At 44.3% G+C, this 12,429-nt stretch overlaps 1 protein-coding gene across 1 annotated transcript in view; it reads right to left on the reverse strand.

Moving 5' to 3' along the window:
• Window positions 1-12,429, reverse strand: part of LRP6 (LDL receptor related protein 6) — a 64,616-nt gene that overhangs the window by 12,180 nt on the left and 40,007 nt on the right. The window contains 4 exon segments of the mRNA XM_018568919.1: window positions 2,379-2,563; window positions 4,895-5,121; window positions 6,310-6,599; window positions 6,692-6,908. Of these exon segments, the coding sequence (XP_018424421.1) occupies window positions 2,379-2,563; window positions 4,895-5,121; window positions 6,310-6,599; window positions 6,692-6,908 (919 nt within the window).

Raw genomic sequence — 12,429 nt, forward strand, 5'->3', positions numbered from 1 at the left:
TATTCTCTATGAGGAATTTTTTCACTTCATGAAATATATATATAGAAAATTCATGAAGTGAAAAAAAAAAATATATATATAAAACAAATTCTGTGGTCAGATGGAAAAAGTGCAACAGATTGGCCCAGGTGGAGATTAAAGATTACTCCATCCACACAGTTAAGTGTAGATGGAGGAATCTGTTGCACCTTTTTCCCTCTGAACACAGAAAATCTGCAGGTAATTGTAAGGTGTATGGCCAGCTTAAGACTACCCATAAGCGCAGATTTGACATTATTCTCTTTCATTAAAATAAGCCTTTAGACACTTCAGGTTTAGGGTAACAAAGCCTTGTCCCTGTCTTCCCATGAAGACTACATTACACAGCCATGGTCCACTGTTGTCACCCTGAGAAAAAAATGATTTTTCCTTAATGTTACAACAACAATTTATGCACAATTTTTTTTTCTCCCCTTGTGTGCGTTGCAATGTAATGACGAAAGAGGATAAAGGTCTTTTAAAGAAAAGCATATATGTTCACTTTGAGCGTTACAATTCCAAGTTGTACTAATGCCATTTCTTTTTAATTAGCAGACTTTTTAAAATTGTATTTAGCAAATATATAGAGGGGGGGGGGGGTTTAATAAGTCAAAAGTTGCAGAGGGGGGGGGGGTGTTAATTATGTAAACGTTGCGTCGGGAAAATTACAGAAAACTGCATGTTTCTTCTAAGGAAAAATATAAATATATCTATCCAAATTTGTTACCAAATTAAAGCCCTACCTGTGTGAAAAGAATGATGTATAATACATAGGGGTAGACTACAAACGCTAAAAAGGTATAATGTAAGTGACTGAGACATTTCAAAGTCTCAAGGAATTAGGAAGAAAAAGTCCGTAAGTGCTTAGGCTCCATACTCGCATAAGTATTCGGATTCTGCATGCTTCTTTCTGTTCACTGAAACTAAAAAGACAAAAGGAGGACATCTTGGGGGCCGTGGTTTTCCCCAGCAGTAAATTAGCCTCTCATCTTGTTTATCAAAGAACACGCAGTTAGGCTTAAAAAGAAAAAGGGTACAACTGCAGAAAGTTAGTTCAATAAACCTTATGACCTTGTTCTGTTTCATTCATAAAGTTGCTGAATAATTAACATACATCTTGCAGTGAAATGTGTATCAGGGAACAGAGAGCTGTAGAGGCAGGAAAAGGGCCTTTAAAATCCAGGCGAGGAGCGGATGGGTTCCGGAAGAAACTGATAGAAGGGGAAGCTTTTATACAAAGCGGATCAGTTACTTAAAACAGCATGTTTAACATTTCCCCCTGCAGATAAATCCTTTTTAATGCAAATGAAGTCAGAGCGGCAAGTGGAGTTTGGCACCTGTCCATGGCGCTGCTCATTTCCTCCACAGAAACATTCCAGCCGCACGGAGAAGACAGCAGCCTGACGGGCACAGCTGGGAGGCAGCTTATTTACCTGCAGTAACAGAGCTGGCTCTGGGCCCTGCTGACAGCTGGCCCCTACACAGCTCCATTCACTCGCTGCGCTCTGTATAAAGCCTGCAAACTCTGTCTTACTGTGTATAGTTCAGCCTGTGCCATTTATCAGTCATGGGGCAAATAATCCCCAAATTGCCTTTGAGACAAAGATCACAACGGTTGGTGCATTATATGAGACCATAGCACCCCAGTACACGAAATGGCACAAACTAACCAAATGAGGATGTACTAAGCATGGCTTTTTATTACTCAACTTTTACTGATACAGAAGCATACACATTACCACCAGCCTTTTGCGTCGTAAAAACAAACAAACATACAAATAGAATTGAGAACGGGAGACCTTTTAATTCCCAGCACCGTTAAAACTCTGTTGCTTCAAATAGAATAAAAACCCGGACACCCAGGTGTGTCTGAGGCCTACGACCCCCGTCGTGCACCATGTTTCCACCTGCCAGAAGCCATGTCACTTATACGTTCCTGCAGAGCTATAGAGATTAAGTATTGCTTTTTTTATGTGACAGATTTGCCGGCCTTGGGGCAGCAGGGAGTAGAGGGGCAGCAGGTGGGTGGAATTCCTATCTCCTGACGCCTGGGACATGCAGTTCCGGCCGACGAGCAGGTAGTTTTCTACCTTTAGCCCTGCTTTGGGCAAGCAGGGCTGAATGTACATCGGGGAAGCCACCGCTTGTTTTGTACAAGTGATCTCGGCCATGTCGCCAAGATCACTTGCATGCAGCCTGCATACAGGGGGGTGCATTAAGGAACCTGGCATCTTTCAGGCACACAGTGTATGGCCAGCTTAACATTATAAAACAGGCCATTAAAGTGCTATTTCTACTCTGAAAGTCAACATAGTTGGACTTGCTAAACTACAAGACAGCTCTCGGGATTCTGTACCTACCCATCATGTTTGACGACTCAATGAGGTTGGTGTCCAGATCTGTCCAGTATAGTCTTCTCTCTGCGTAGTCGATAGTTAGACCATTGGCTCGGCCCACATTGGGTACTAGAGTAATACGCTCACTGCCGTCCATAGAAGCCCTGTCGATCTTAGGCTTTCCTCCCCACTCGGTCCAGTACATAAACCTATACAGGGAACAGGATCAAGTCACTGAGTGAACCAGAAAACAGTGGAAGTGACTGTGTTTACACACCAAAAGTGTGAATACACAGGAAAAAAAAATTGTTACTAAATCTTGGCAATACAAATACATACAATACTTGTGTCTGAATCCAGAATCCCTTAAATATTTTTCTGCATCATAAGTAATTTTGTTTCTTGGGTTTTGAGAGCAAAGAAAAAGTCAGCCATAATAACACTCGTGCCTTTGGTGTTTTTCAAAGCATTTACTAGAAACAAAATTCAGTTCCTTCAAAAGATGATCTCCAGGAAATACCCAAATTAACACAAAAATGTCTATCTCCCTTTAGACCAGACCTGGGCACTTTACAGCCAACATGCCACATTTGGCTGTGCCTGTTCGTCCTACGCCGACCTGCTCTTGGTTATGGCTGGTTGACCGTAGATGTGCCGGCCTGCAAGGCCAGTGCATCCATTGCCAGCTATAGCCCAGAGCATGCCCCCCCTCCTCTTCAGACAGGTGTCAACCTCCTCTGCAGTCACTGGTCTAGGATCACTGGCAGTCCCAGCCTCTAGCGACGTCAAAACCCCCCCATTAGAGAAGGACGGAAGGGTGGAAGGGTATCTTCTTCTGTCCACTCCTGCAGCTTGCTCCACTTGCTGGCTCCCACCTCTGGCCCAAATTATGGTATGTGGTGACAATAATATAATGGGGCACTCTAATGGGGACATTATCAAAACCAAATAATTTACTGCTTTTTATAAAACAATAAAAATATTGAGCAGAATTAAGTTCAACCTATTGGTTCAGCCCTCCACAACAGACCCAGTTTCTAATGTCTCAGGCCCCTTGAGAAAATAAATTGGCCACCCCTGCTCTAGACCAGGTCCCAGCATTTATTTTTCTCTTTAACCTTGTTCCTTTAGTAAGAGCTTTGAATACTCCCTGTAACATCACCAGACTTTATGCAAAGACAGCTGCTGGGTACTCAGTTGCTTTTGACAAAAGGCATGCCCCCAGAACTACAGATCCCAAGCGCCCTTTATCTACACACGTGTGGGCAGCTGTTGCGAGTGCAGGCAGGGCTGACAACACTGCTTGGAATTTTGGTGCAGCAGAGGTAGTGTTGTCAGCCCATACAGGAAGTTATGAGCTCATTGGATTTCTTTTAGTACTTACAGCATTTTTAAAGGGATCAGGATGAAACATGCACCCTGTATTGCAGACTGATGTACATTTTTTTTTTTTGCAGAGCTCTCAATGTTTACATAGGTTTGTGCAGGTTTATAATAGCTCTTCATCATATACACCTGGCTGTAATCAGAGATTCTGTCTACATAACAAACCATTCCCCTGGATCCAGTGGCAGCAGAGCAATGACCTAGTTAACACGTGAAAGGGAAAGGCGACGAATGGAGCTGTGCCGACACAGGACCGTCAGGCTAAATGACCAGATAGTATTTCAGGTTTGTGTTCCCAGAGAGGGTAATTACTGATAGCAGACCAGGATGCAGAGCACATAATGTGGCTTTGTTATGGAGAAGCAAGCAGAGGACAAAGAACTACTCAGATCTGGAAAAATAGAGAAGATCTGCTATTTTTGAGGAGGAATTTTCCATTTCCTTCTCAGGGTATAATATAATACAAAATAACCCATTATAAATGGTGTGTGGTCGGCCTAGTTTCAGAGATCAGGTACAGATGAAACAAACGTTAATAAAACCACAGCAGGCATTTTGCCATCTTATAGTTGTAATTCAGAAAGATATAAAAGACACAAATAAATGCAGCTCTGTATCTATTGAAACATCATTAAACGTATCTCTTTTTAATTGCAAGCAGTGCAAGTATACGAACTTGACCTGGTGTCAGCCTCATGTAGTCCCTGTACAGCAGAGCTTTGAGAGAAGGAAAAGCAGCACAAGGAGCCAATCAACTGTGCTTCAATGCTCATGTGCTAACATTGGAGGAGAGAGCAGAGTGACAGAGCTAAGCGCATCACTTTGTTGCTTCTCCTTCCGCTGTCCAATCACAGTCTAGGGGAGGGACAAGACTTGTGTGTGCGCTACTTAACTACCGTAGCACAGAGAAAAATCAGGTCAAGCTGAATTTCTAAACAGAGAATTATCAGTGCAAGCTTCCGCCTGACACTATTACAGCACCCGATCATCTGATGTTTATATTCTCAAATATTACCTAGGCATAATTATTCTACATGACTGGTAAGCATCTTTCTGGAAATATACATTGATATTTTCTTACACAGTTTTATTCCATACTGAACCCATCAGACAATCTATACTGAACTTCCACTTCCTTATGTCTGGTCACTCACCCGTCTGCTGGGTCCAGAGCCAGGGCCCGCGGGCTGTCCAAGTCTTTCCACACCAGTATCTGTCGATGCATGCCGTCCAGCTTGGAGACCTCGATACGATTCGTGCCAGTATCTGCCCAGTACAGGTTCTTCCCCAGCCAGTCCACAGCCATGCCTTCAGGATAATCCAAGCCAAACTGAACCACATGTTCTAGAGCACTTCCGTTCATGAACGCCCGACTGATTGTCTGCAAGGAAATAAAATAAGTGTTCATCTCTGCAAACGGGCTGCTTGGCGTGAAAATAGTCTCACCTGCCCAAAGATGTGAAGAACTATGAAGCCAAATAAGTGGACAGTTCAGAAGTCAACCCAATGTAGTAGCCCTCATGCACTTTAACGTAATGTACAAAGATTTGCTTTTATTATGGCCAGGACTAGAATATTTGTGTCTGTTAGATATGTAAATATGAAATTCTACTAATTAATATTTTGTATTCTCTTTCCCAAGCAGCAGGTGGCACTGTAGGTTTTAAGATGCTTTACAAATGTTTTCAAGGATCTTACAGAGCTAAATGCGTATGTCAAGGCAAAATAAAAAAAAGTTTAAAAAGGAGAACTATGGGGGTAAGTGTTTTTCCCCATAGTCACGGGAGGACACAAACTAGCATCCTCCTGTGAACCAAAGCTCAGTATACCACAAGCTACAGCTCGCGGTATACTGAGACCGACCGCAGCCGGGACGGATTGCTGAGCAGGGGGGTGGGGCAATCCCTTAGTCACGGCTCTCTGCAGGGACAGGATCGAGAAGTGAGCGAGCGATGGTATGTGTTAGCTCACTTCCCGATCTATTGAGCCGACGTGTGACAATTTCATTAATCGCACGTCAGCTCGAACTATGAGGTTGAGTAAAAATCACTCCCCTCACAGTTCTCCTTTAAGTATATCTCTGGAAAACATCTTGGTTGCGGGAGAGGGCACTGAGGGAAAGAAGCCATAGGCTCCTTCTGCCGTCAGTCAAGCTATGAATGCAGGGTGGGGGCGTGGCTAGCCGCACACAGTGTGTCTCTCTACAGACGCACATAGGTAGGTGTGGGCACGGAAGTGAACGTATGGGTGCCTCCGCAACAGTAAGCTAGCTGATGGAGGCACCCATACAGGGGGGAGCAAGCTTGCGGTCAGGATACCATTTGAGAATTAGGTAATTTAAAAAAAATAAAGACTTTTTTTTTTGTAGTGTGCCTGGCAACAAAAATAAATACATTAAGCTTTAATGTCGCTTTAAAATTTTGTTTGTAAAAGAATACAGAAAATCAGTTTAAGAGGTACCAAAAAAAGAAAAATAGTTTACAAGGTACCAGTTGTAATGTATGTTGGCATGCTGGTTTTGCCCAGTAACATACTGCCAACGGGTGCAGAGTGTCAGACAAGCACATACCTTTAAACTGATGTCTGTCCAGTAGATGCGGTTATCGGTCACGTCAAAATCTAAAGCAGAGGCTTCCTTCACACCGGTCAATGGAATGGCTACATTGTTATTGTTGGTCTCTAGTGATATACGTCGTATATCAGCACGGCGGGAGAACAGAAGAAAGGCCTCTGGTACAATACAAGTCCTCATATCATTGATCAATTCCAGCCCTATTGGACATGCGCAACGTGGTCCTTGAGGTCGATAGAGGCACAAGTGACTGCAGCCACCATTATTGTCAGCACAGGCGTTGGTACCTTTAATATAAACAAATAAGAAAAATCTAGATTTGCTGCTTACTTCCATAAAAACAAAAGATCACGAACCATCGCACACAAGGGCAGCTCACCTGGTAGCTTGTGAATGTTTGTGGCCTTCAGACCCATTAGGTCAGGCAGCTGGTCAATGATCACCTCGCGTTCACCCGTGTGCTTGTGGACTCTCTCAATGCTGCGCCTCTGCCAGTCTGTCCAATAGACGTAATCCCCTAAGAGTGTGAAACCGAAGATGTGTGGCAGCTTGTCTTCCACCAGTAGCCTGCGTCCGCTGCCATCCATGTTCATGACCTGGGTTATAAGAAATGAAGATAGTCATTAAAAAGAAATGCCGTAATTATAGAGATGGGCATTATTGGTACAAACCTGGAAGAACTGCACAGCTCTGAAAGTGTACGGTATACATTTTAAGAGTAGGTCATGAATGAGTATTACACCTATAACCAAGCACTACCCATCACAGAGAGAGCGATACATTGCGTAAGTACAGAACCATGAAGTCAAGAAGCTGGGAGTTCCACTAAAATGGAGATTGTGTCTTTAAAATATGGCTGCAATTTAAAGTCTAAATGATCTCAATATATGCCATGCGCATCACAACAAAAGAGGTATAAAAAAGTCATGCAGTTGGTTTACATAAGAAACCAGCCACAGCTGCTTAGCAGGGACAGGATCGAGAAGTGAGCGAGTGATGGTATGTGTTAGCTCACTTCCCGATCTATTGAGCCGACGTGTGACAATTTCATTAATCACACGTCAGCTCGAACTATGAGGTTGAGTAAAAATCACTCCCCTCACAGTTCTCCTTTAAGTATATCTCTGGAAAACATGTACATTTCGGCCCATTTACCCACCAGGTGTTGTTCCCCCCCCCCTTATTCATAGTCGATTTCATACAATAAAATTGGCTGCTCCAAAGCTGCATGCAGAGAAGGACCCTTTACGACTGCGCGGAATCAGCGGTCTCTCTCCAAAGGTCCAACACACCTCCTGTTGAGTCAGACCCATAAGTCTGGGATCAGTAAAGCTCATGCTCCCTGCTGATTGGAAAGCTCTAGTTTTCAAATAGCAAGGGGCAAGCTGGGTCTTGAAAGATAGCAAGAGTCCTTCTCTGCAGCATGCTGGACATTTTTGAGGACATACCAACACTACAAACCGCACCACATCCACAAAATGTCTACCCCACCTGGAGACAAACAGCTGCCTTTTTTGTGTAGACGTGAAATCACAGCACTAAACATGAGGCAGCAATGCCTACACAAAACGTACAAGTTAAAAGGGTAATTCCACTTTCCCAGGTGAATTTGGGAAAATGGAATTACCCCCTCCAATCTGGCCCCCTCTTCCCCCACTGTACTTACCTTTGGCTGAACGCTCCTTCCCCTTCATACACAGCAGCGCACCTTGCACTCCATTTTAAATTTCGCTCACAGGTGACCGTGCTGACCAATGAGGGCTCGTCATTTGTGAGCGAAATGTAAAATACAGAGTGAAGGGTGCACTGCAGTGTGCGGAGTACAGGTAGTACAACGGCATCGGCGGTGGGGAAGGAGCATTCAGCCAAAGTTAAGTACAGCACACAGATTGGAGGGGGCATTTTCACAAATTGGCCTGGGAAAGTGGAATTACCCTTTAAAACCATTGCAAAAGAGACCCCAGAAGAAAACAACTTAACCATCCTATGACTTAAGAATGTTTGTGATTTTCATATAAACTTTAAGTATAACTAAACCAAACGTTGGCGGACTCTCCAAGGCACGGAATATCCACTCGGACATTTGTCACCAGAAAAAGTTCCCAATCGGAGCATTCCTAAAACACAAGATAACTGAAAACATTCGATTTTCCTTCCCTTTCATTACCGATGATAAAAGTCACCAGGACAAAAAAAAGTGGTGAAATGGACCCAGTGGGGACATAGCAATAAAAACTTAACTGGGGTTCTAGCCATCCTTCGCTCTACCCCCCAAAAAAATTGGCTTTAGATGCATTGCGTACAGTATAGTAAATGGTCCCTTACTGAGGAATGTACAAATATATCATCAGCAATCGTTTTGATAGTCATTGTGATCACGCTGGAAGGAGAACAACTGCAGCAGAGGTTAAATCTCGTACATTTTTCTCCTTCCATCTACTGAAAAAACCCAAAAAGGTAAATCTAATCTCTGGTGGTTTTTGCTCTAGGAACCGCCAAGCAGTGTGGAGTTTCACGTTCTGGGTCAGAGTCTAAACACAGAGAAACCGCAGAGCGGGAGAAAGTAGAGCAGAGGAAACATGTGGCTTCAACCACATCTACCCAGATCCCCTGGCTGATAGCTGGCAAGGAAGGCACCAGCAATATGATGCAGGGCCTCCCCCATCACCCAACTGCAGAAAGCAAAGCAATCCGATGGCATCAGACGTGTTAAATAATGATGATCAGACTGTAAAACCAAAGAGACGATTGCTTGTTATGCTGATATTTTTCTGAATACTTGTCTGGGGTGAGGAGAGAAGAAGCAAAATCCCTCCCCCCGTCCAAAACTGATTTTATACACAGCCAGAGGGTTTATCAACATACAAGCCAAGTTATCAGCATACAGCGACTGAATACAATTATCATAATTGGAAAATCACTGTTTCGCTGAAATCCTGCTTACATACCATTACACACACTCAGCCCACACTTTCCGGGGTGCCAGAGAACCCTGCCCACACACAGCGACAGTACCAAACACAAGAGAGGATTTTTAGATGTGCACCAAAAACAGGATCTCACAAGAGGCTGCGACAATCCCGGGAGCTGAAAATGGGCCATAAAAAAAACTGCGCCAAGGTTTATCACACATGATCACAATTTAAACTTGTTTTCTGCATTTTCCAGATGATAGGCCAAATATTTTGACTAATAAAATTCATCATCAGAAAATAAATTAAAAGAACACCAAATACAAAACATACTGCAAGTCTACTATACAGCTAAAAGCATATAGACATCCCTCCGAGTGATGGAGCTCTGGTAATAATACAACATACAACTACATTGTAGACAATTGTGCTCTTCCAGCCTTGCAGTAACAGTGTGGTGAAGGTCCTCTTCTGTTCCACCATGACTGTCCCCTGTGTACAAAACCAGCTTCATAGAGATATGGGGTGACCAGTTTCGTATGGAGGAACTCGAGAGTCTTGACCTCAACCCTACCGAACATTTCTGGGATGAAATGGAACACCAATGGCGAGCCAGATCTTCTCATCCAACATCAGTACCTGACCTCACACACGGCACCACTTTCCACAGACACTCCAAACTCTTCTGGAAGACCTTCCCAGAAAAGTGGAGGATGCTGTAGCTGCAAAGGGGGGCAACTTCATATCCCTTTAAAAAAGGGATGACCCAACAAGCCTAAAGACATGTACTGCTCAGGTGTCCACCAACCATAGAATATACAGGTTTTTCGTGTGTGTGCATTGGCATTGCACTGAACCCACCGCATACGTCAGCCTTACAAAATCCCAGTGTAAAGTCGATTTCATACAATAAAATTGGCTGCTCCGAAGCTCCCCCTCACTAAAAGCATTTCTGGTATTAAAACCTTAAGCTGGCCATATACTGATCTAATTCTCGTTCAACCCGCGAGCAAAACAAAAAAACATGACAGATCCCTCAATCAACGCTTGCAAGTGTTGATCGAGGAATCTCACGCTGTCTGTATTGTCAGAATACCCAAACAGAGGCTTGTTGGTTGCCGGTTCATTTAAAGAGGTTTCGACCAGCTGATCGAGGGATGCCGGCCGAAAGAGTGCCGACAACGGCACCCACTGTGCAAATTTCAATAAGAACCAGCCAAATATCACACAGTGTATGGCCGCCTTTACTGCCTGCAGAAAGCCCATTGAAAACAGCTTATTCAAGCGTCAAACTAAATCTACAGCTAAGCATTGCGGACCATTCCATCAGATATACTGAACAGTGAATATATCTGCAGTGGGCACCGCAGATCCACACAAACTTCTGCCAGAAGATTATTAGTCTTCAATAACCAGAATTTCGTAATTTGTTAGCCTTGGCTACAATTCTCAACTGAGGACAGGCTTCCAATAGAGAAAGCATGAGACATGAAAAAAAGGTAGGTCTCTAAAAAAATACCTGTGTGAGAAGCTTCATATGGAAGAAGCCATTCTGTGACACCATAGCTGCACCCATACAGCTACGTTAAGAGTGATATCACTGACCAAAGACTGATACGCAGCCTGTGAGGGAGAACAGCGGAGCATTCTTAAAAGGTGCCCATACACTGCTCGATTCTCGTACGAGAATCGAGCAGTGTGAACGAAGACGTGCGACCATTTCTACTGTACGGTCGCACGTCTTTTGTCTAAAGGAGCATGCTAGAAAACCAGCCGAAAATCGTACGATTTTCGGCTGGTTAGAACGGTGCTCGGGAGACAAATGCGGAACGGGCCGGTGTGCGCACGCGCACACTGCCCGTTCAGCATTGCGGTCATCGTAAGCCAACCCCTCAGGGGGGTGCGGCTTGCGATGATCGAGAGTATGATCTGCCTGTCCAAGATGGGCAGATCGTACGTTTTTTTTTAAGTACTTTACAACCATCGCAAGACTAAGGTCTTGCGATGGTTGTAAAGTGTATGGCCACCTTTAGGCTACATTCACACAGGAGCAGTATGGCTAAACATGCGGGGAGCCGCTCTAAACATAAAAAACAACGCACTTTAACGTGCATTGTTAACACTGTTGCAGCGTCCGTGCGGTAGAAAACCGCGCGGCCTGCAAAATAATCCAAACACGATTTTTTGACGGATTATGCATGTTCACGGCTATAGTAATAGTCGCAAATAAGCGGAGTCCGTGCAGATGATAGATTTCAGTGTTTCTTGCGCCCGTGCGATCTTACACACGGAAAACCGCGCGGGAAACACAAATGCTGTATGTGAATGGAGCCTCAAAGAGGTAGATTGCCATTTGATAGATCCCCTTCAAGCACAACACTGTTTGATACTAAAGGTGCCCATACACCTTACGACCATCGCAAGACTTTTGTCTTGCGATGGTCGTATGCTTATTGAAAGCTCGTACGATCTGCCCATCTTGGACGGGCAGATCGTACTTGCGATCATCGACGGCAATGCAGAACGGGCAGTGTGCGCGTGCGCACAGCGGCCCGTTCCGCAGCTATCGGACAAGCAGGCTAGATAAGAGCATGTTGGTTCGACAAAAGACGTGCGACCGTACAGTAGAAGCGGTCGCACGTCTTCGTTCACACTGCTCGATTCTCCTACGATCGCGGGATTTCGCCCGATTCTCGTACGAGAATCGAGCAGTGTATGGGCACCTTTAGAGGGGAATTCATCAAAACTGGAGCAGACAGAATCTGGATCAGCTGTACATAATAACCAATCAGCTTCCCCATGAATATTGAAGGAAAAAGACTGAGCAGTTACTTTGCTCCTCAGGTTTTGACAATCCCATAGCCCAAGCACAGATCTGAAAGCTTAGATATGTTTAAAATGTTTTACATAAAGTGAGTTTATAAAGAAATTAATATAGAAGGAGAGCACATCTCTGCACTATAACAGAAATAAAAACTCCTACAAGGGCTGGCAGACAGGAGGTTAAGCAAGTCTTGATGTGCGGTTTATAATAATTGCACCTCCCACACCCCGCTGGCGTGCCACAATGAGAGGCAGCCATCTTTACTGAGATTAATGTCACTGCTGTAGAGACAGTCTGCTTCTGTCTGCTGCCGGCTGCCAGATAAAATGGGGAACAAAGGCCTCCCTCTGAACCCCCCTGCTGGGCTCCTTTAGCCACCAC

This window comes from Nanorana parkeri, unplaced genomic scaffold, assembly GCF_000935625.1.
Source record: "Nanorana parkeri isolate BGI_ZX_2015 unplaced genomic scaffold, ASM93562v1 scaffold1261, whole genome shotgun sequence".
NCBI classification, from domain to species: Eukaryota; Metazoa; Chordata; class Amphibia; order Anura; family Dicroglossidae; genus Nanorana; species Nanorana parkeri.